Here is a 24586-nt window from a genome sequence, read left to right on the forward strand (position 1 = left end):
TGTCGGCATCATTGAACTGTAACGGCTGTGCCAGACGCTCCCAAGATTCAGGGAGACGATTCAGGAGTGAAACTCGATGCCTTTGTGGTCAAAGCTATGGGACGAAGGAATGGTGAAAAGTCACACAGGGCCTTATTCACAAACCATCCTTGTGTTTTGGTATGTTTACCACCCCTGAAAATCCCAAACCCAGCTGTTCAAAATGAGCAAGTAACATTGAATGAGCTTCTGATTTGTGTGACATTTAAGAACTGAGTGATCAAGGATCCTATCCAGTCTGTTTTTGAATGTTCCCAAATTGTCTCTTCAGCCACATCGCTGGGAGTTTGTTCAGATTGTGACGCCTCTCTGTGTGAAGAAGTGTCTCCTGTTTTCTGTCTTGAATGCCTTGAAGCCCAATTTCCATTTGTGTCCCGGGTGCGTGTGTCCCTGCTGATCTGGAAAAGCTCCTCTGGTTTGATGTGGTCGCTGCTGCCTTTCATGATTTTGAAGACTTGGATCAAGTCCCCACGTAGTCTCCTCTGTTCCAGGGTGAAAAGGTTCAGGTCCTCAGTCTCTCAGTAGGACTTTCCCTTCAGACCTGGAATAAGTCTGGTTGCTCTCCTCTGAACTGCCTCTAGAGCAGCGATATCTTTCTTGAAGTGTGGAGCCCAGAACTGTCCACAGTATCCAGATGAGCTCTAACTAGTGCATTGTACAGTCTGAACATCACTGCCCTTGTTCTCAATTCTACACTTTTGACAATATACCCCAGCATTGTGTTTGCCTTTTTTATTGCTTCCCCGCATTGTTTGGATGGAGAAAGTGAGGAGTCCACATAGACTCCTTTCCCCACTTTGTGTGATTCGCTCCTGATTGGGAAACTTTACATGACGGTATGCATTTTATCAATATGGTCTAGATAATGTGAACTGAGCAGAGATCTTAGTTACAGACCAGAGAGACAATGTTTCCAGTTCAGCAGCAGCTGTTTGCACTGATCTTTACAATTGCTCTCGATCCATAATTAACAGACTTCTGTAGGTTTAAAAGTAATCACAAAAGTAATTAAATCAAGCAGCAACAGATACTACTTACAAGAGCAGGGCATATGCTATAATATTGAAATGAAAATAAAATGGATCTTACCAGAGAAACGTATTGCCCCACCCTGTTTTTTTATTAAGGATTTCGGATCCCTGACCAAGTGACTGTGCTTTCTGGTATGCATTTAAATGTTGGCAACCAGTTACAGCCACACCCTTCTCTGGCAGCACAAAACAGGATCCTGCAGTGAGTGCCCGTGTGTGTGTCTGACTCCCTCAGTTATTCAGCTGAAGAAATCCTGTTAAGTTACAGGATCTGGAAAATGAAACCAGGCAGCGCATGGTGAGATACGTTACTGTGTGGTTCGGTGCGAGTCAGGGAGACTCACTGCTGCCAAAGATAGAAGGACTTTGACCATAATTGCCAGACTTTTGTGGGAAGTGAAGAATGTGTGTGTTTCTCAGACTGGTGTGTGTACACATACATCTTATACTGACATTCAAGTAGTTCCTGTTTAGACCACTTTATTATATATTTAAATACATTTTATTTTGCATAGGTAGTCAATGTATAAGCTATTTATGTATTTAAAAGGGAGACGCACAGACAAAACATGAGTTGTTTCACAGTACGATTATGTTTTTTGGGGAACTTGGATACTGGGGAAATGGAAACTGTACCTAGGTAACTCTTGCTATTCCCAGCTGAGCACCTTTCTCTCCAGACACCCCCTCCCAGACGCTGGGACGCACAGGCCCGCCCTTGTGTGGACTGCGGCGAGGCGAGCCTTTCTAAGAGCCAGGTGAGTGGGGGAAGTGAAACACCTTTCCTATGCACATACAGAAAGAGAAGCCATATGCATTTCATCATGACGACTTGGACCTCAGATGTTCAAGCGAAGACAACAAGGCAGCTGCATTTACCGGTGCCGGTCTCTAGGTGGCACCAAAACAAGGGCGAAAACGCGCTCTCTTCTTTTAAAGTAGGGCCTCGGCCATGCAATGCCGCTGAAGGGCGGGTGCCGGTCTAATCGGGGCTGGCAGTCAATCCACACTCGACTCCGAGCAGCGCCGGCGGCTGCAGGTTAGAGCCCCAGCTTGAGCGGCGGCGGACGGGCTTTAAGACCCGGGGCAGGCGCAGCAGGAGACGGCCCTGCCCGTGGGAGAGTGGACAGTCGTGCGTGTCGTCCGCGGCGGGACAGGGCGGCGAACCGGACAGCGGCGAACCGGACAGCGGCGTGGGACCGGCGCACTCCCGCACGGACACTGCGGAGGGGGCACTGCTCTTTTTCCCCGCAGAGGAACTGGCTGTGAAAGTCGCGGCGCACAACTTCAGTCGAGGTGAGGCCGTCGGGCGTGAGGCCGCGGAGCCCACACCTGCGCAGTGCGGGCCAGGTGACCCCCGCACACGGATCCCCGCACCGGGCCGCGCCGTCGCCCCGCATTTAAACCCCGCGTAAACGGCTGCGAAAGGGTCCCCTGTGGCGGCGCAGGTGTGGACTGGACCCCCGCTGTGCGCATGCTCCGCGGCAGGTAGTCGGGTTCAGTACATGTGCGCAGCTCTGCGCGGCTCCACCAATAGGATCGCTGGGATTGTGCAGATCTGCGCCATGGGAACTTCATTGCAGGGCGGGAACCGATTCGGGGAGGAAGTGGCACATGTGTGCACGGCTGTGGGGGCACAATTCGCATGTCATGGGGGTTTTCAAAACAGACTTGAACACTTCACTGTGTGTGTGCACGTACGCATGGACCGGATGTCAAAGACGTCTCCGTAGTTTAGTGATGTAGAAAGAACTACTGGATGTTCTGTATTATTCGTAGTATTTAATGATGATGAGCATGAATCTAATACTCCTTGTGTATTTTAGGTATGAACTGCAATGCTTTTTGATTATGTTCTGTACTATTATATATAGGCTATGAGGAAAGCATCTCAAACCAAACTCATTAAGAATGAATGGCAAGGTAGAGAAAATCAAATGTGCTCATCTTTGGAGCTGAGTGGACAAGTGGGCAAAAAAGTGGCACCTATCGGGGCCAAAACAAAACATCAGCACTGTGGTCAATACAGCATAGATCAAGATGAAATAACTGTGGGTCCATCAGAGCTTGTGAGTAGCTGTGGAGTAGGCCTGATCAATACACTGACTATCAGGGGTCACTTCATGAATGTCATTATTCACTCAGGCAGGCTTGTCTAAAAATCTTTTATTTTTATAGCCGATACAATTTAATGATGACTGAAAACACTGAAACCACAGAACATGTCAGAGTCTGGAGAGAAGTGTTCAATTCATGCAGTTAATTGATTAATTAGACCAATTAAGGAGCCAAAAACTCATCTGGAACTAAACCCAGCAGACAATGCGGCCCCAGGACTAGTCTGCCACCCTCGAACTGTATGATAGGCTGGCATTTAACAACAAAGAAAGTTGACACTACATTGTTTTTGTGCCAAGGTTGGTCCTCAACACATCCAAAAAAGGATATCTCGGATATTGCTAAAAATAAAGTTGCTTGATAGCTTGGGGGTTTTTGAGTTTGAGTTTGTCTAAAAGCATGTCTTGTTTTCTGTAGCAGTTGTTTGACAGCACTAGCTGAGCTGGCATGAAATGACCATTAAGACGAATTGAGCCGTGTGAGTAATGGCATCTTTGTTCGAACGGTGGGCGGAAGCAGTTCGCTGGGATGAGGGTTGCTCTGAAACCCGGCACTCGACACCAGGTCAACGCTGATGTTTAAGCCATTTTAAGTTTTTACAAGCAGAACATAGCTGGAGAAGAAACAACAATGAAGCCTTTCAGTCGAGGTTTTGAGAAGCCCTACATTAGTATTCGCTGCTTAGAGACTTTTCTACAGACAGAGTTCAGCTGCGTTTGTGAGATTTCAGGGCATTGTTCGCCCCATTCCCCGACAGGTGTGGACATGTTGGTTGTAATTGAATTGCTTGGGGTTTATTGGAGGCGGTTGAGGACTTTAGGGCCTGCCTTTATTGGCTGTTGTACCATTTTGCCCAGTATGTTTACCCTGACTTTAAATTACACCATTTATCACATAAGTTTTATTAATGGATATCGCTCTTACAGTTACTTTAAATCAGCCGTGACGTTGATGTGGTTCGTTTGTTGCAAACTCAGTAAGGCGGGGGTGTCAGACTCCAGTCCTGGGGGGGCGCAGTGTCTGCTGGGTTTTGTTCTAGCCCAGATCTCAGCTCCTTAATTGGTCTAATTAAACAATGAACTTGGTGAATTGAACACTTCTCTTCAGACTCTGAAATGTTCTGTGTGTTCAGTCAACACATTGTCAGGTATTGGCTATAAAAATCATACGTTTTAGATAAGCCCGCCTGACTAAAGGCCATAAGGTGTCCCACGGTCATTTGATTGAACATGTGTGGTAAAGTAACGAGATACGCCAAATGAAGGGAAATCGGACATCCTGTGGTCTGAAAGTGTGTGCCATCGCCTGTATGAAAAGGCGCATGCTCTGGCACATTCGCAGCTACGTGCAACATGCCTGGTGTGTATTGCTCTGGTTACTGTAATCTGAGTCACTATAGGCACTGTAACTTTGTGACTAAGTACTCAATCTAGCTTCATCAGTAAAATATTGGGCATTTTTGTTTTGTGCTTGTGTCATTTCACCAGGGACAGCGGCAGCTCACGGGCTCCGTCTTATTGAAGAGTCTCGCCTTGTAGTGAGAGCCAGTCTGTCACTGACGAGCTAATAGGAAATGAATACCCACAACAAGCATGTTTATGCTATCTCATTAGTTTTGTGGATCTGATGTGAAGATCATATAGACTTGAAACACATGTGATTTTTATGAAAGATTGAAGTGCATGTCTGCAGCCTAATTAATTTTATGTCTGTGTTTGTGTCATTAAATGTCTGTTATAGTTAAGGTTCACCTTCAACCTCCTTAACTGTCGAATGGCCATAAGTGACCCTTGGTATTGGGGGTCTACAGTCATCTAGTAGGTGTCATGTGATTTACTTTATTTGTTAAGTAAGTGTCATTGTAAGTGCTTGGTAAGCATCTTGTGGTTTGAGAGTATAAACCAGTTTTTTCAGGTATTGTTAATTACAGGTTATTCGGCTTGTTAATTCTCCTGTGGGTTTCACACAATTAATTGTCAAACTTCCACAGCTTCTTAGTATAAATGTAGTTTGGTGTGATTTAAACATTTCCACTGCGATAGCATATGAACACATGACAACCCAAGGAAGTGGAAACTTACAGCCCACTCTCGGCATACAGTAATTCAGCTGTTTCCCCACATCAGTCCTGGGGATCCTTCAGCCTAGCACAAAATGAAGGAAACCCATATTCCCTACTCTTGACAAATGCTCATAAGTGTTTTATTTATTTCCTGTCTACCCTATTCCAAGAGACTCTTCCAAAAAAGGACTACATGTTGGAGCAATGAAGAGAATTTACTGTAAATGGAGAGTACAATAGAAGTGACGCATACAATCCGTTATGTAGTTCACCAGAATATTTTCCTTTTGGAAAATGGAAAGGGTCTGTAACTGTTCCCAGAAGCACATTGTGTATCGTGCTACTAACCATCGCTTTCCTGCGTTGTGCTAGTGTTAGCTTTTTGTTTCGGTCGATGCTTTTGCATCGACACATCTCTGAGTGTTAGTAGTGCAGGCTGGGGGGGAGTTTGTGCGCACACTGTGTTGGGTGTAATGATGTGGCTCCTCACAGCTGTGGCCAGTCCTGTTTTCTGGGCCGCAGACCTTGGTGTTGCAGGATGTGAATGTTCTTGCCAAGAAGGGACCTCATCGGAACTGGCAGGAACCCTTCAACACGGACTCGAATTATTCTCCTTGCCCTCGGCGGAACTGGATACTAAGACTGAATAACAATATAATCCTGGACGGAGTAGCTGTCACTGCTTCCTTCCTTCCTTCCTTCCTTCCTTCCTTCTTTCGATTTGATCTTTGATTTGTGTATTATTTGTTACGCTGGTGGTGCTTGTTGAACGATTGATTTCGGTGCAGAGTGAGACCGACCTGTTCTTATTGAGCGGGAGACCCCCTGAGAGTCTTCTCATCCGGCGTTTATCGGTGCCTTCCCGCGGCGCTCTGGAGTATCCGTGGCACCGCTCACCTCTCCCAGCGCCGGCTGACAATGGGCTGTCTGAGAGAGATGCTGATGGGCTTTATCTCTGTGACTGCAGGCTTCAGGATGGGGCGCAACATCTCCTAAAAATAACACGTCTGATCTCCCTTCTTTTATATTCATAATTATAACATATCTTCTCCCGCATACAAGTCCCTGCTTTGTTAAAAATAAGCAGCCTTGACATACAGATGGTACAGCTGGCGACACACATCGGATGGATCAATGTCTCAACATAGTGGGCCGTTTGCGTATTTGTGTATGAAGGTATTGTGCACAAAGGAGAGAGAGATTCTTACTGGCAAGGCCTTTTTATGGATTTAAAATGTGTTTTTGCATTATTTTGATATACTTGTTTCTGGAATGTGATTTTAGTTAAACTGTTTATGTGCACTTGGACTTTTGCTGTGCACTTCTTATGTGTTCAGCTGGGCACTTGCTCTACTCAACGTGAGACAGGATCAGTTTATTACAATGTATCTGTGTACTGCAGTCTGTTAGGTGTAACAATTGATCGTACATTATAGGCCGGACAATCCCAAACATCACTTGAATTTCTCTACACATTAATCAAACGGATATGTCTTTTACCCCCTGCATCCACTCTCTTTGTGTGAAGTATCTCGCAGTCCTGGATGTCAGGTGTCTTTATACACTTCATTTCCTTCTCGTGTTAATGAGTTACAGGAAAGCTGTTGCGGGATTTTGAAGACTTTTGCATCAACACGCCCCAGAGTGTTCAAAACTTTAGCTTGATCATCTGAACTGGATTCATTTCACTTTTTTACTATATGGTAAGCAGTTGTTTTGCCTTTATTCATGCGCACACATGTCTCGGGGTGTGTAACACTCTGTGACACCCTTCTTGTGAATATCGAGATTTTCCAGAGCTTGGCTGGTGTTGAGGTGGGACAGTGCCAGTGCCCTGATTTTAAATAAACATGCTTCTTCTGCATTTCCTGTTATTTACTGTGCCAAACACTCAAGGTGACTTTGAGGTCTGTGTCAGAGTAATTTAACACCTGTGGTGGTGTCTAACATGAATTCATTTCTGTGAGTTTCTGTTCAAGGTGGGCGTTCAATCTCCCAGCAAACCCTTGGCGAGGATTGATGTGACTGTGCTTTATGTATCAGCCCCTCCTCAATTTCATTGGGGCAGTCAATAATATAATGAACAAAATCCTCCTGTTGTGGGGAGATTACATTTTATGATATGATGATATTACTGCGCTATATTGGCTGTCCACCTGCTAGAGATCAATACACTCTCAGTACCTCATTGTATTTCTCTCCTCTTTGATTCGCTCTGCTGTGCAGTGCAGGGTGGCTGTTGTGTGAAGCGTCTGCCTGTTGTGTTGTGTTGTGTTGTGCTTGCAGTCAATTTGAATGCTCTGAAAAAGCCTGGATTGGCCATGAAGTTGAATGTGCCGGCAGGGCAGTGGCCTGAATTCAGAGTTTTTTATTTTCACAAGAAACATTCAATCAGTAGAAAATACAATATATGATAAGCACACATCCTAGTACAAATGAGTGACATAATGCAGGTAAGTCGCAGGTATGTGCTGAAGGGTGGGGTAGCGAATGCTGACACTGCGTAAGTAATTGGGAGTGTGAGAGATCAGAATTTAATAAGAGAGTGCATAAGAGCAGGAGTGCCGAGCAGCCCAGGAGATTAGGAGTATTACAGCTACGAACAGATGTGTCTTGAGGAATTGGCAGAAGGTGCTCAGGAACTCTTGCTGTCCTGGAAGGTCGTTCCACCACTTGGAGGGCAGGGTGGAAAAGGAGCATCTCTGGAGGACGGGGAGCCGAGGAGAGGGGGTGCACTGCCTCTGCTGGTGCAGGAATACTGGAGCGGTCTGGAGGGAGTGGAAGGAGATAGGAGTCTGGAGGTAACTGGGTGCAGGAGGCAACAACAGGCAAGAACCAAAGTCTTGTTTGGGAAGTGAGCCGAGAACAGAAGACTGGGGGGGTAGCCAACCGAGGCAGAGGAAGCCCCTGGCGACTCTGCTCCTGTCCACTCTTTCCGGGATGATGTTTCCTGACTTGAGTTCTCCGGAAATGTGGATTGTAGTGAAGTTGCTGCTGCCGTACAGTACTCTGCAGTAAACATCACCACAGGCTTCCCTGGACTGGGATGTGCTGAGCAAAATTAACCTCCTGCTGGCAGGGGGAAGCTCTGTCTATTTCCTCTTTCCAATTCATGATCTTCTGTGTGCTTCAACACACCGGACCTCTCCACTGTCCTTTCCAACACTGTGGCACGTCTTCCCTTTACTCTGAGACATTGAGCCTGATCTCTACAGGGAAGCCCCAAGTCCGGCCCATGCACCTTGCTGCTTTACCTTCTCCAACAGACCACTCCTTAGTGAAGCTGGAACTGATCTTCTCGCTGCATGGCGACCCGTCTGGATGTTGTGCTGTGGTCAGATTAGCTGTGTTTTCGAGTGTAAGCCACTGAGAATCGATATTTTGAGTTGCTGTTGACACAAGAACAGGCAGTGCCCTGTTTGGGTGCCATCCAGACCTTTATCTGCAGAGTTCCCAGTTGTTTGTAGACTGTGAGCACACTGAGGTCAGCTGTACTGCTTTAGTGTTATTCTGTTTAAAGAGACTGCAGGGACTTCCTGTGTCTGTCACTGACGACAGCAGCCTTTTTTTATTTCTCTCTGTTTGTTTTGCTTTGTGCTCCAAGCTGATCGTGCATCTTCCACTTGGAAATGCAGCACTTGATTGTCATGTGGTTTTGAAATCAGATTCTATCCAATTTTGTAACTGATTTTAATTTTAATTTTTCCTTTTCTCTCCTATCACAATGACCCTTGGCACCCTCTTTCATCTTGCTCAGAGATATTCTTCTCATGAAAGGATTGTCCCCTACAGTCAGATTGTGACTTTAGGCATTATTGAGATGAATGCAGATTGTATTTTTCCATTTGACGGCACACACAACTGGGCTTTAGTGTATGAAAAATCTAGGCCTCTCCGTTTGCCTTTGGGACTACATTTCTTCATTTTATGTCCTGAAATACGTGGCATTTCTAGCAAACCCAAAAGACACAAGAATTTCAGCCTCTTGCCTCGCAACTGCAGACTCTTGTATAAAGCACAATATTCAAATTAAGCCATGAAATCAAAAACAAAAAAACATCATATTAAGTTTCAAGACCTGCTAAACAAATTAACATATGAGATCAGAAAGCATCCCATACTCGTCCATACTAAACTCAGAATAAGAGGACACTTATATACTTCTATACTGTGCACTTTGTGGTTGTAAAGGGCAGTGAAACCTTTTATCTTCAATGTAGATGAAGGACATTGTGCCAGTGTGAGTGTGGACTTGCAGTTTCAACTAAATGGCCACTTCTTGTTGTCAAGTCAAGTCCCTTCCCAAACAGAACCATGTCCTTTAAATTCCCAAGAAGGCCATACATTCCTGGGCTGTGTTTACAGGTCGAGTGACCTAAGCAAGAGTCAATCTTAACTTTTGCCCTTTGACTGTTTTCCGTAAATACACACGTCAAAGTCAAAGCCCAAGCCCGTTGGCATTGAAGGAAAACACACAACTTTGTTAATCATTGTGGAAAAGAGGGAAGAAGAAAAAACAACTAAGACTTGAAGAATTCTTATTTGGGGAAAAGAAAAGCAATTTCCAGTGATGGCTGTATTTATTTTCCTTCCTCTATTTTGTTGAGAGAGGAATCTAAGCAGCTGTTCCTTGCTGGACATTCCTGCACCGGGACTGTAATTACTCTGCTGGATGCCCCGGCCGCCGGCACAGTGCTCGGTCATATTCGACTCTTCTGAGACGGGGAATCCTAAACCGTGGCGGAGTGGGAGTCTGTCGATATGCTCAGAGGTGCCATTGTACTGAAAATCTATAGTAATGAAAATCATGCCTTGAGTTCTGCAAGGTGTGTCAGATGGGATGATAAAGCCGTTTATTTACTGCAGTCGATAACTTTTTTCTAACCGCCTGACAAACAGGTGACTACAACTGGCACAAGATTCGTTGCCACGCCCGTTTTAAAATCCTCTCTGATGGTGGGGTTTATCTATGAATACAACTGTAATGCAGGGTTTTGTGTAAGTTATGTTCAAGTGAGGATTATATTTTCTCCTTTAAAGACTCGCAGATAAATGAGAGCCTCTGGTGTTACGATTTAACATCCTGTGGAAATTTATCCGGCACAAAAATAAAACACAAACTTTATAAAACAAGGTCGCTCCACTAGATAAGGCTGTTGTTGTCCTGATAAACCCCCTGGTATAATGGAAACTCATTTCCTCTTCCCCCTCTCCTGTGTTATCAAGATTTTCAGTGCAGATAAGAAGCACTATTTAAACCATTATATTGATATTGGGACATGTGGATTTTAGAATCTCGGGGGAAATCAGAAACAAATGGTTGTTTTCCCCCCAGTTAGCATGTACACTTCAGAAATGAGCCCCCCATCAGGAATTGGCATCTTATGTCCTTTTATACAGAACAACAAACTAATCTATACCACACTCAGTAAGTACCAACCTTCAGGTTATCACCGGATTGTCACATGAATCTCGGCAGGCCCGCTGTGCTGGGGTTTGTAAAAAGCAGCGATTTCATGAGCCACAGCCGCCGAATCCTGTTTCCTGAGAGGGGTATCTGCACTGTGGGGTAAAACAACGAGGCAGCGTCACGTGACAGAACTGCTATGAGTCGCCACTCGGAGCGGGAGAATCGATCCGGTTATCAAAACCATGACTCTGTGGGCGCCGGTGCCTTTAATAGGGACTGAACTTTTTGTGTCGAATACCTGACATTTTCAAAGGCAATCTCGCCCAGCAGTAACGATTGATGATAACACTGTACCGCCCTCCTGGTACGTCTGTCTGCGGAATCGGTTTCTGGGCAAATAACTCCTCTACTGCTCTTTTCAAAGGTTAAGCTTATACAATCTCTTGTATCGTTAATACATTACTGGGGGGGAAAGAAGGCTGAACACAGAACACAGAACACACGCAGATCCAATTGAGATAATCAAATAGATAGCTACACAAGACCTCTAGTGCAGAGCGGATTGATGCATTTCAGACGAGCTCGAGGCTCTGCTCTAAATGGTGCTGATGAAGCAGAAATATCTAATATTTCTCTGACTCCACAGTGGTCTTGCAATTCCTGGCACTTGTGTCGACTTACAGAGGAGCCTGCGGCGGGCGAGGCTTGAACGGATCAGACTGCCGAAGTCAGTGAAATGAGGAACTGGGGCCACGAACACAGTGGTTTATTGCGGCTGCGTGTGTGTGTTGTTGAGCCCTGAGGCATTGTTGTGTGTGGTTAAATCCACAGAGCCCACTGGCACATCTTCTTTGCTGCCCCCTCCCCTAATTTATATGTATTTTCTTCACATTAAATAGCAACCAGGCACTGCAGCTCCACTTTGCCTGGCCTGTTAGGGACAGCAGATAACGCCTAACGGCAGGCAGCAGAGCCAGTTTAGACAATATTAAATAAACGGAGAGCTCGGCAGCCAGCTGTTATTACAAACTGTCACAATCGCAGTTAGACAAGGGCTTCTTTCAGGTTATGCAACATTTAGATTGGGTGTAAACTGTCTGATTTTATGCAGTACTAAGTTGAGTTAAAAATACAAAGCTTCTTTGTTTTTTGCGACATTGCAGTGTAATAATTATTTGAAATGTGGGAGAGCCCGTGTGAGGGTTGGAGACACTGTTTTTAGTGAAGAGATGGCTTTGTGTGCTTTATCGTGGAGATCGAGCTTTTCTCATGCTTGTCCGCTGACAGGGTCTTATCTCAAAGACTCGAGGACCGGGGGGAATGTTTTTTTTTTTTGTAATTCCAACTCTTGGACGAATGTATTTATCCATCTGGATCGAGATGCTTTATTCTATTTTTATGCCTGTTATTATAAAGATACTTGAATGAAAGAACAGTTGCGGCACCACAAGGAAGAAACATTTTGAGGCCTGGTGTTTTGAAGTTCATTAAGTAGGAGTAACTAACGTGAGGGTATCGTACACACAGTTGGGTTTTTATAAGTTTGCTGGCTATTTTCCGCTGTCACAGTCTCTCTCGGACAAGATGGTAACCACTGTGCAATGCGGCGACTGCACCTTGGTGGAGACCACTGAGGTTTTGGTGCCGTTAACGAATGTCTCCTTCAGTTAGAGGTAAAGATGCGTTTCATTCCTATGTCCTTTAAGGTGAGTTTAAACTGCAGCTGGCCTTGTTTTCGTTTTTTTAAGAAGTTGTCGGTTGGGTTATGGCAGGTGTAGCGCTCTGTGTTGTTTTCCTGGTTTGACATTCATTCCTCTTCCTCCTCTGACCCCCCCCCCCTCACACACACACACTTTCCTTGCATTGCAGCTGTCAACATCATGAAACCGGCTCTGCAAAGGAATTCCTGTCTCTCCCGTCTTTGCAGTCTTTGCAGGTGCCACCCAGTCTACAGGAGAGTCGCAGAGTCCGGTATTCCTGCACGTTTCCCACCTGAGTCATTAGTGAAGTTTGGCTGAATCAGACCATGATCCATGTTTATCTATGATCATTGTGTGACTACCGCTACCACTATAGAGGACAGAGGCGCAGGCAAAGTGATCACCCGACCCTAAACGGAATTGCCTGAGCTCATCATGCCTGTGTCGTCATATTCTCCTTATTTAATGTCCATAAACGATCGTCTCTGACATTGATTAAAGTACTCCAATACCCGGCCTAAATGATTAAAAAACTATGTTAACACAGTACTGCATGAGCATATTGTTAAAGTGAACAGGCGTGATCAATGGGTACATTAGCGAAAGGCTGTGGTCTGTTCCGAGGCCCTCCCTCATTCTTTATCTCAGTTTGTCTGCTGTCTTGGAGTCGTGCTGGAGTCGGGGGTTGCCCTGTAATCTGGTCAGCTGGAGCGAGTGGGGATGTGTACAGTGCAGTAATTCAAGGTGTTGGACTGAATTACATCACCCCATCCCCCCCCCCGGACACTGCCCTGTTGACTCTGGCTCTATTTTATGACCTCCGGACTGAAAAGTGACACTCATGTCAAACTCATGTCATGTCAAAGTGGACTTCCCTACAGTTCTGTATGAGCATCAAAATGAACCTAACCGGCATGTCCTTCAGTTGTTTGTTTCTTTGTCAGTTTGCAGGGGCATTTTAATTTAATCCTGATGTTTGAAACTTGTGACTCACTCCACAGTTTTATACACACACCTTCCCTGCTCCTCACACAGTGCTTAATGTAACACATTTTCCTTTTTGTCGAAGAGCCTACAGGGAGCAACCCCTCCCCCCCAATAAAAATCAGTTTACAAAATGTACTTGATCTGCAGCAATCGCACACAGGAACTGGATGGGTCTCTGTGAAAACGCCTCTCTCTGTCGGAGGATGAGGAAGTGTGTCTGCTGCTTTTTCCTGCGTCACTTTGCTCTATAGAGGAAGTGTCCGTCTCGGGGACCGGGAGACCAGCGTACCACACACAGGGTCCCCTCCTCTACAGATGAGACGGGTGAAAGCAAAGTGACCACAGACGAGGGTGGCAGATGTGGTAATTGCATCTTCGAGCCATGGGAACGGGGCAGTAGTGCAGGTGGAGCTGGGGGCAGTAGGTGGTAAGACTGGAGAAGGCTAGTTGTATACGTTCACAAAGACAATCCCCTGTTCTGTGTTCGTTGTCCAGTCGGGTATTGTCTGTAACCAGGCACCTGATCCACTGGGGATTAACAAGTAGTTTCCTTATCTGCTGCTCTCATGTGCATTGCTCTGTAGTCAAGTTTGGATTATTTTAATATGCAGAGGTAGGCAAGCCATCCATTTTTTGTGTGTGTACCTTGAATGTGGAGAAGTGTCTTTTTGTTCTTTACAATTTGTGTATTTTGTTTAGTTCGCTTGAGGCAAGATCATTGGTTTGTTTTTGAGAAATAGAGGAAGTCCTGGTGTGATTGCATTGTTCAGGGATATTGGTCTCCTAGAACCATCTGGTAGGTTCACAGGCTGTTATATTAGACAGCGTGTTGTTGGGTGTGCAGTAGCATGAGCTCTATGGGATGATTATGCCATTGACTGCAAAGTTAAAAATACTCCTTACAATGGGAGAGTTTATGCATTTTTTTTCCACTTGTGGAATCATGTGACAAATAGTTTCAATTCTGTGATGTGTAGGCCTAATACCTCCTTTAAAATGTACATCACGCAGCAATACTGCCCGTGCTGAATTATTAGCCATTACTGGCCAAGCAATATTATCTGTCTTTCAAGCCAGTATGTGCCGGTTGATTGAAATTCCAGCAAATCTCCATCTGTTTGGAAAATGCCTCCCAGGCGTCACTTGCACCAGTTTGCTTGTCCTGCTGTTTGAAGGTGATCTGAAGTGAGAACCAGCCTGTGTACAGAGTTTAACGTCACACTCTGAAGTCTATTGCTGTAGGCATGCCACCATCTGGCCAATCTCGGGTTCGCATTCAGAGAGATTGATCTTTTTTCCCCAATGGGTATTGAAGACTCAGTGGTTTGGCTAACAAAGGGGTAACCAAATGTCTTCCACTGCAATGGGACCTCTCTTCCAAAATGTTGACATCACAATAGCCTCATCTACAAATCAAACTACAAATCCTTTGCAATTAAAGATGAAGTCGAATCATTCCTTAATGCTCGGACACAGACATCCTTCAGGCATCAGGGACACAAATCTGGTCCTGTTGTTTGATCCCCATTAGTACCGCTGGGCCCTGGTGTTCATTTAGGTGCTAAAAGACCTGTAAATTACTAGAATTTAGCTTGATGTTTCTTGAAATTGTAATTAGTGTGGGAGCCTGCACAGCCTAGTGGGATTATGATGACTGTGCACAACACATCTGTTTGTACATGGCAGGTTTAATAACCAGAATTATTTAACATTTCTGATGATGGGCAGTCGTGTGATACATTTGAGGCAGAGACCTGTTTTTGATGCATTTAGAAGGTTATTTTAAATGCCAATTAAACGTGCCCAAGCTTCTCTCTTCTGAACGTGGGTGTCAGGTGAGCAGTGCTGCTTTTTACCGATCTATTTGCCAAACACCCTTATCCACGCCAAAACCAGAATTGCATTCAAAATGTGCGAGGAACCCGAAACTGTTGGGTTGCGTTGGGTCGGGTCTAGTGATTTTACTGAAATCCTGTAGCACATTGTGCTGTTTGTCGTACAGCCGAGCAGAAGACAACGCAGAGTACCACCATTCCAGTGATCGCATTACAATACAGAGGCCATAAAGAGAGACGGGAGCTCGAGAGCTGTAAAATCATCCCCCCCCGTATGCAGTTAATGTAGAGTATCCGGTGTCCTTGTATTGGACAAGGCTGTCATTTACTTGTACAATTTATTGGCCATTCAGACTAGCATTAAAATCCTACAGCTTCTTAAAACCCACCGAGGCTCATGGTGTGCTCTTGCCAAGATTTATGGCGGTGTTACTAAAGCAGTAAAGATAGCACTGGGGCAGGTGTGGGGGTGTAGCACTGGAGTTTGGCAATATGGGTCCTTTCATCATTACTGGCACCGTACCATACAAGCCTAATTAACATTAAATGTAACATGTTCCAGCGCCTGTGTGGCCACAAGACGCACCCCCCACGTGTCCGCTGTGGTCCGCAGGCCGTCGTTATTGAGAGCTGGTGCTGCGGCCCACTGTGAACAGTACAGACGCCGAGCTGCAGCACAGAAAACACAGAACCGGTCAGTCCGGTTGGATTAACTGGAGAGGAAGTTTATTTGGCAGGTTGAATTTCTGTGTTTAGCTTTTTAACTCAATAACTCAATAAAATGCTGTACAAAACTATTTGCATACAAACATACCCTTCCCAAAAAGGTATTTAATAAATAAAAAATCTAGATTAAATATAGACTGTTTAAATGTTCTTTAATATTCTGCCATTAGCAGTGTTGTACCAGTGTTTTTATTCATATAAATGTTTTCGGTTAACGTTTAACAGTTAACAATTATTAAAATCTGAAAACACAGTAAGTCATGTTGAGCTGTAGTGAAACAGCGCAGAGTGTAGTGTATAGTGCAGTACTGTTTTGTGGTTTTGTACAGTTTATAGTGTGAGAGGGCCAGTCCAGCCCACTCAGACACACTGGGCTTAAACCGGGCCATGGGGAAAGCTTTTCCTTTCAGTGTATAGGCCTCTCCTTAGCCGGCCACTTGAGTTAGTCAGCCCTGCCAGCCGCCGGAGGCCACCCCAGGGATACAGAGCCAGTGGGACTCGGCTTAAGAAGCTGCAAAGCATTTCCTTGAGGACCAGCAGTATAAAGTGCTCTGTTCAGCACATTTTACTATCCTCAGGGGTACAGCTGTGCCAGGGGGACCCCTTCTATGTGAAACTGCTCAGCAGAGACTTTATCGCTCAAAAGAAATGAGAAATAAATCAAATAAAAATAGAACAACCAAGTTTTCAGATGCGCTGTAGTGTGCTGTCTGCTTGGGCCACCTTGTGGGTCCCTGTATCTATTGCAGGCAGGATTCAACCTCTCCTCTTTGTCGGTGCAGACCACTCAAGATGTACTGTGTGCCTGTGGCAAGAGGCGGCCATAGTGCTCATAATGTAAATATCAGTTGTCTTGTGTTCTCCTTTGGCATCAGGCCCTGCTTTAAACACAAAGCAGACACCTCAGTTACTCATGTTTGTGTCTGCTCCATTTTGTGGTCAGTGTTTTGCAACCGTTGTATTTTATCCTTCATTTTAATTTTGCAGAATTTTGTGACCAGGTTTAAATATAAGATCGCCCGGGGCTCTAGTAAGAGCGGGGTTACACACCAGAGGGGGGGGGGGGGGAGTCAGTTCCTTTAATTCAATTCCACATCCACCTCCATTCAGCCTTGTCCGTTTCAATTCCGATTCCAGAACTGAATCGGAGTTTGAAAAGTGTTGCAGTTGCCCCCAACACGGTTTGATGACATAATTCGCACGTCAATTAGTTGAAATCTGAAACCAATCGCACACAGTTCTCGATGTCCATCTCTCGGGGGTGGGGGTCAATTCCAGTCTTTCCATTCCCATTCCAAGTGTTTTTCAATTCACGTCCAATTCCCTCAGCCTAATCTGTCAATGGCAAAGAGAAATGGATTCGGGATTTGGAAGAGGTCTAAATATGGGAAGTGGAATTGACCTCAGCCCTGGTCTCAGTGCATCTCAATTAAGCAAGTTTGCACAAACATCCACAGTCTCTGTATGTGATCCAAGACAAGCAGGCCAGTAGTGCCATTATAAGCACTATGACTATTTATTTGTTTTAGTCAATTTGCTTTTGGTTCCAGACATCAGTGGCCGTAATTGAAACCAGCATTTGATTTAATATAGAGCCGCCCGCACATTCTCTTAACGGAGGAAATAGCACTGTTGCTTATGAGTAGCACTGCCATGTATTCATCATACAATATTGTGAACTTGACACCGGCAAAGTCTCACCACAGCTGCCTTTAGTAAACAATGCCAAGGTTCGCCCCTGTGTTCACAGCTGCTGAGGGCAATGCCAGTTAAGGTGCTGCATCTGTACCACTTACTACTGCTGCTAATAGTACAAATGTGTTTAAATAGTTTTTCCTGCTGAGTCTGGTATGATGTACAACTGTTGTTGCAGAGTTATTTATCAAATAAATTGAAGGATGGAGACCAAGGAGGTTAAGTCCCTTACTCAGCAGTCAGGGGCAGAGTGCAGCCAGCTCCCTTAATCACCGGCTTACCTCATTAACCCACCTAGGTTACCTGACTGTCTTTACCTTTCTTTCTGGATTTAAATTGCCATCACTCGGTTAAGAGACCAAAGGCTGTGCTGTAGCTCCTAGGCCTTGCCCATGTGTACTTTCCCTGAACTTGGCCTCTTCCCGTTCCCACAGGCAGTAGCGGTGGAGACAGAGCCGAGAGAGCCGAGGCTGAGGAGCAGGCGGGCGGCCTGAGGCGTGACATGTGCTCCAGCGGGCGTCTGTGTGCCCAGGGCGGGCGGCCACACAACTCGAGCAACCACAGCACCTCCAGCGGCTCGCACTACGCCCTGTGCGCACTGGGCGTGGGCCTGATCGCACTGGGCATCGTGATGATCGTGTGGAGCGTGGTGCCCTCCAGCGCTGCCGGCAACAGCAGCGGCAGCAAGCCCAGCTCCGAGTTGAACGACTCCAAGGGGAAGACCTCGTCGGTGGCGTTCGTGCTGGTGGGCGCCGGCGTGGCTATGCTGCTGCTCTCCATCTGCCTGAGCGTCCGGAACAAGCACCGGCAGCAGCGCAGGGAGGCGCCCGGCACCCATGCCCCATACGGTGACGGCCTGCCCACGGAGCGCCACCCGAACACGTGAGTCTGCTCCTCCTCTCCCTTTGAGTGATGTACTGTGAGGTGAAATGAATATCATGTGTGTTTCCGCTTGGCACAGGTTTTCTTCCAAGGAGACGGACCTACAAGGTTCACGAGAGTTTTGTCATCCGTATCTGGCACATTAATCACACTCTTTTCTTGCTTTCAGTTATTTCTCTTCACTCTCTGCCTTTGCTCTTTTTGTGTTTGACATTTCCTCCTTCTTCTCGGCCCTCAGTTCTCTTTATTCCTATTTGTTCTCCGGTTCTTTCATTTCTAACTTGCAAGAGAAGAGATCACGACACCGAAATCACACAGCAGGGTTTTTCTCTTCATGTAGGTCATCGTAGGGAACGGACTGGTCCTGGCATGTTGTGACACGATTCACAGAGAATGCAGATAGAGGAAGTGTATGAAGCCGGGGGGGTCAGAGCAGGGTCAGGCTAGGTGGGTGGCTACGTTACATTTGTGACACATTGTCTGATTTGGAAAGGGATGTCAAGAAAGGTTCTCTGGATTTTGAGGAGAAAAACAATCAAATGCCTCCACATGTTTGTCCCCCCCCCCATTGTGTCCGTGTCAGATATAGTAATAACATTGACTCTGTCTTTTCTGAGGTCAAATGAAGGTTTGATTTCCTCTCTCTCTCTTGGCAGAGGAATGGATTTTGTTGCCAATGTAAAAATACAAAATGTAAAAACACTGCTGGAGATTAAACAGGAGATTTTGTTTTTCCTGGGACCATCTGGTGGGATAAGTGTCTGTGATACTTGGAAGCACTTCTACAGACTTTTAATTCATGTTGGTTGTAGTTACACAACAGATAGTGAACAACATCAGAGCAATACCTGTCTGAGTACTAATCTTGTGGTTTCTGCTCACCTTGTAGATAAGATGATGTAACAAGTTATATCAGTGTTACATTCATCCTGACACCACAAGGGAAAACCCTAAAAAAACATGGTGTTATAGATCTTTGAGTTTAAACTCCATTAGATGCCTCATTTTGTTCCGAGCCGTTATTATTGCATGCGTGTGTGCCTCCAGATCTAGAGTCAAGATTTAAAAAGTACTGTCCCGAGAGCTGACTGCTGTGCTTATGGGGTGTGTGTTTGTGTGCAGGCCGGACGAACCCGCTCCCATGTATGACGTGCCAACCTACGAGGAGGTCATCGGCAGCGAGGACTACCCGGTGCGCCAGAGCAACCTGCGCAACAGTACCTCCCTGCCCTCCTACGAGTCCCTGGCCGATGCCCTGGAGAACGAGGCCAACGCGGCCCCGGAGGACACCCGGGACGGGCAGCCCGCCCCACCCGCCGCCGCGCAGCCCCCCCCCACGGCGGCCGTGGCACAGCCGGCCCGGCAGAATAGCCGCTCCGGCCGCAAGCTGAAGCCCGTGAAAGTGCGGCGCATCAAGTCCGAGAAACTGCACCTCAAGGACGTCCGCCTCGACATCCGGCACCCGGCGCAGGGCGGCCTGGTCACCATCGAGCCCCTCACCCCCCCACCGCAGTACGAGGACAAGCCGCCCCAGCTGTGAGGGCGGGAGGGCGAGGCGCCGCCGGATCCATGGGCTGCGTTTGCTCTCCGGTTGATCGGTGTCGCAGCGTTGTGTTTCTTGGGAGACCGTGGCGTGGGACCACAGATGGGCATCTTCTCCCCGCGGAACACAGGGGCACCCAGCTGGGTTCTGGGGGAGAGCGCTCACGCGGTGTCCCCTTCTCCTCAGTGCCGGCATTCTGGGTTCATTGGGGGCCGTTGTATGCAGTCTGGAGAGCTCTGCTGCCGATGCGTTGGATTGCAACAAAACTGTGCCACAGGTCCTGGAATGTTATTTCTGTGTGTTATTTTGTTTCACGTGGCAGTTTAATGCAGAGCGAGAGATTGAAGTGTTTGTGTAATGATGTGAGGAGATGGGACCAAGGCATGTTAACATGTTTCTTTGAGAAATCTGCTTACCATTGGACTGTGAACCAGTGGGAAAATCCCAAACCGAGCCATGACACTACACTCTCACTACAGGCCTCCCAGGGGGAAATGTCTTCTAGAGTGGATGCCAAAGAAGGCGGTTCAAGCCTCATCCTTTTCCTCTGCAAACCCCTCTCCCACCCTCAGCTCTGCCGGTCAGTCTTGTTGAGTGATTGTTTTCATGCCCCTGTCAGTGCGATTCCTCATGTCGATGGAATCAATAGACTCGGTCAATCAGTCAACTTGAAATATTCCATTATGAGTGGGGATTAAGAAAAACAAAATAAAACCGCCCTTTTTCCTGGCCAGCCTCAGCCCTTAGTTGTATTGCGGTGGCACTCGCCAAGTCCTGAACTAATCTGTTGTAACTCCCTCTGAGCTCAATTAATCGCTAATCTCAGGTATTAAAGTCACAGACCCCGGTTTAGCCCGTGACGTTCGCGGTGCTCTGTGGCTGCTTTCATTGTGGCATGAGATTATCCACTCATTAAACTAATGAAGAGCTAATTTGGGTATTTTGTAAATGTAAATTGAGCATTGATTCCAATATCGATCGACGTTTTAAGAAGCGGTGAGTGATTTTCCACATCCGATAGATATCTGCGCAGCTGTTCTGCTAGTACCACCCGTCTGAGCCTTTATTTGACACAGAATCTTTATATGAACTGGGCCGGACCCTTTTAGTTCGCAGGCATTTTTTCTCGCTCTCCAGTTGCTTTATTCCGCTGCGAGAGTCGCTGTGTGTGAAACCTGACTGGATGAAACCACTTTGGGTCCATAGAGTCCAGAGCACTAGTCCTGTAAGACGGTTAGTAATTACTATTACAACGATCCCCCCCTTTCATCAGCCCTTATCTGCATCCTGTCTGCACTGCCTAGAGACAGGACTATGGACCCCACCAGCACTACAGCGAAGACCAACGTGTGACTTCCTAGAGCAGAACTGACACGTGTTGTGCCTCAACCACCTGACCTTTGTGTTGCGCTCAGTATGGGACTGTTGTTAGAAAGTGAAAGCAGGATCTAAGCAGGATTCCTGACTTACTAGAAATTTATTAATACATGACCACAAAGGGCAACACTTCATATTTTAGCTGCAGTCTGTGTGTGGAATGGCCACTTTCTACTGCTTACAGTGAAAACACAGAAGGGAACAAGTTTGTAATCTGTTTTCTGCTTTGTGGCTCTTAATTTAGGCCTGCAATAATCACATTCTCTGCCTTAACTGAGCCGGACAATATTCAGAGATGCTCCGTAGGGAAACTGAAGGTTAAATGAGATTGGGTTGCCGTTGTAAGCAGCTCTGTGTCCCACCAAGCCAACGCCAGAGCCTGGAAAACACTGCGTCAATCAGCCAGGAGCTTTCTGAGCGCAGGAGTGAGAGAGAGATCTAGTCGGCGCTTGTTCTCATCATGACTGTTAACAAGGACTACTTTTCTCTGCTGACGGCTGCATAAAACACACAGACCAGCGAGGCGGCGTTTGATAGTCTCTCGCGGCTCCTGCTGCTGTTTCACTCAATGGGGGGCAATGTCTCAGTATTCGCTTCCTCGGTATACATCCAGGGTCCGCTTTCTCTTGGTCTTCTGCCCGTTTTTTTTTTTATCATCGACAAAGCTGGAAGAGGTTTAGATTATGAGTCGGCCCATTGCTGTCATCCTATTTGGTCTCAATTTCATCATCTTAGACTGTTACCTGTCCTGTCAGAGCACGGCCCTGAGAAACACTGCATTCGCCCACGGTTCCTTTACTTACTACAACAGCTGCCTGTGTGGTGTGTCTGATGGGTCTGTTGGGTCTGTTACCCAGTGCAGATGTCCGTCTCTGCGTTTGTTCAAAGTCGGTTGCAACGCCAGCGCTTCAGAGCCGAGGACAGGGGACTGCGTACATGCCAGCTGCAACCAAAGAGTCCTACAACACACCAGTCCCGTCACTGGGTCTGTCAGCTGCCCTGCACTATACTGGGCTTTACTGGCGTTTCTTCCTGAAACTTGACTTCAAATGAGGAGCCACTACAAAAAATAAAGAAACTACTGTGTGGACGACACTGAGGAGCTTTTACATTTTTATAATTACTCAGTGGACAATCCTTATTGAAACTGTAGTGACTTACTTTATATGACTTTCGCTTTTGGATATCGTTGGGGGTGGGGGGGACATTCTGGTGGGATTTTGAGAAGATTTTCAGTGCCTTGAAGGAAGCCCAGTTTGAGCAGAGTACTAAAAGATGTTCACACTTGTTGAAACCTTGATGGAGATCCAGGAATTGAGACCAGTTCACTGTACCAGTTTACTGTAAAAGTGGAGAATCAAATCAGGGCCTTTTTTTGACTTCTTCGATGACATAACTTATTTAACAATCCGGTCTAAACTAATAGTCTTTCTTTTAATCATGTTATGGAACAAATCTATTGTGTATGTTGTAAATCTGTGGATAGCAAGGAAACTAGGCAGTCCAGTCAGGAAAGACCCGGTCACCTGCCACTGACTCACTCTGTCATCATCACTACTGCTGGTGGTTCCCATTTCCAAAACAGTTCTTTAACCAAATCACTCAAAAACATCGCTCCTATATTTCACAAGTACTTAAGATCTGTTAAGGTGCCATATCTTAGTCATTCAGTATCTATTAAGTGGTTGTAAAGCATTATGAAATGATGGATGGGATGGGACAGTGAAGTCAGTCTGATCTGGCTCATAGTGAGGTCACCTGTACATGGATGTTTAAATCATCCCCACCATCTGTCCACCACACACAGGAGGAAACTCCCAAACACTGAGACCTCTTCAGTGGACGTCAACGCAGTAACTCACACCTGCAGGTTGTACTTGTTTTTTTTTGGTTTTTTTTGTAAACTTTCTCCTGCAGGGAAATGTAATCTAAAGAAAGGAAGTGACATGCAGGCGTTCAGCAGTTTAGCAGCCCAGCCGAGAACCAAACACTGCAGGCTCATTTGCAACGCTAATACAGCTTCCCAGCAGGCTTACATTTGCAACTCTATAGCCTTAGAAACGGAGCACAAACAAGAACGCAACACACACACACTCGCACATCCATAAAATGAGCACTAAGCTGTTGTAAAGTACAATCGAAACGTGTTGCCTGGGCTCAATTCCCATGGTTCTCTGTCAAGGTGTATGTATGTAAGTATTTCACTTATGTTTTTTTTGTGTGCACATCTCTTTTTATATGTGTCTTCTGGGGGGTGTTAATTTCATATGGTGAACCACTGTTTATACTTGAGATGATTTTTAAAAAATAGTTGGAGAACGACTAAATGTATTTCCGGTGACAGCCCCCGCAGAATCAGAGTTTGGATACCGGGGGGTTTAGACGGACTATTTGTTACGAGGTAATCAATGTGCAGGCGTGCGTGTGTGATTACGATGTCTGTTTTATAACAAATCAACATTGGATGTATTTATTTTAAGCGGCTCCAAAAAAAATAATACACACAATGTTCTTTTACCTCCTGATCTGAGAGAGAAATAAAGAGTATGTTTTGCTCATGCTTGTATTCATTTTTTAGGTCAGGGTAGTGACTCAAGAGCACTTGGAAAAGTGTGGCAAGTGTGTTTTGCAGCAACGTAATCAAAGAGCAAATCTTGTTCCTTGATTTCCTGCTTCTCCCCATCCCTCCATCCCACAATACTGAAGCTCAGTCCCAGCCCAGACAGTGTTGATGTGAAACCACTAATCTCGGGATGTGTAACACTGGTGTAAGTGTAAATTGATCTGCTCCTGTAGCTTCTAAAACGGACGTGTGATGCTTGTTGTCTAGTAATACAGACCTTCACCTACTCCCTGGATCAGAAAGACACACAGTGTTGTGGAAATGAGCATGGTGCCGTTTTGTGGGAATCACTACAGTGCAGTTCTTGTGACTCAAGCTCACCAGCCGAGTCTCTCAAAATCGGGGGTGTGACACGCTTTGGGCAGGTCGGGGTGTATGCACACCACATCTATCGCATTACACCTGCGATTCCTAAAGCACGCGAGGTCCCCGCTGTATTCCTATCAGTCGGCTTATGTCCCACAGCGGTCAAGTTGGGATCTCCATACTGAAGAAACTCCCAACCACCAGAAGGAGCTCTGAAGCTCTGCTGTACAGGTGGGTATCCCATGCATCTAC

At 46.1% G+C, this 24586-nt stretch overlaps 1 protein-coding gene across 3 annotated transcripts; it reads left to right on the top strand.

The window, feature by feature from the left end:
* The first annotated feature begins 1253 nt into the window (after positions 1 to 1253).
* tmem51b (transmembrane protein 51b) lies at positions 1254 to 23963 on the top strand. Of its 3 annotated transcripts, none has more exons than XM_066690526.1 (4): positions 1254 to 1368; positions 1751 to 1828; positions 18038 to 18485; positions 19608 to 23963. In XM_066690526.1, exons 3-4 carry the CDS (start codon positions 18106 to 18108, stop codon positions 20023 to 20025), a joined length of 798 nt encoding a protein of 265 aa, XP_066546623.1. In that variant the 5' UTR covers positions 1254 to 1368; positions 1751 to 1828; positions 18038 to 18105; the 3' UTR covers positions 20026 to 23963. The 3 variants fall into 3 exon arrangements, with proteins under 3 accessions (XP_066546623.1, XP_066546622.1, XP_066546621.1); XM_066690525.1 differs by having other exon boundaries at positions 1261 to 1368; positions 1731 to 1828; XM_066690524.1 differs by lacking the exons at positions 1254 to 1368; positions 1751 to 1828 and adding an exon at positions 1888 to 2366.
* Positions 23964 to 24586: the final 623 nt, after the last annotated feature.

Source organism: Amia ocellicauda, chromosome 18 (assembly GCF_036373705.1).
Source record: "Amia ocellicauda isolate fAmiCal2 chromosome 18, fAmiCal2.hap1, whole genome shotgun sequence".
In the NCBI taxonomy this organism is placed as follows: Eukaryota; Metazoa; Chordata; class Actinopteri; order Amiiformes; family Amiidae; genus Amia; species Amia ocellicauda.

Coding starts and splice junctions, on each gene's coding strand:
- tmem51b (XM_066690526.1), top strand. CDS start 18,106: ATGTGCTCCAGCGGGCGTCTGTGTGCCCAGGGCGGGCGGCCACACAAC. Junction 18,486..19,607: donor ACGGAGCGCCACCCGAACAC/GTGAGTCTGCTC, acceptor GTTTGTGTGCAG/GCCGGACGAACCCGCTCCCA.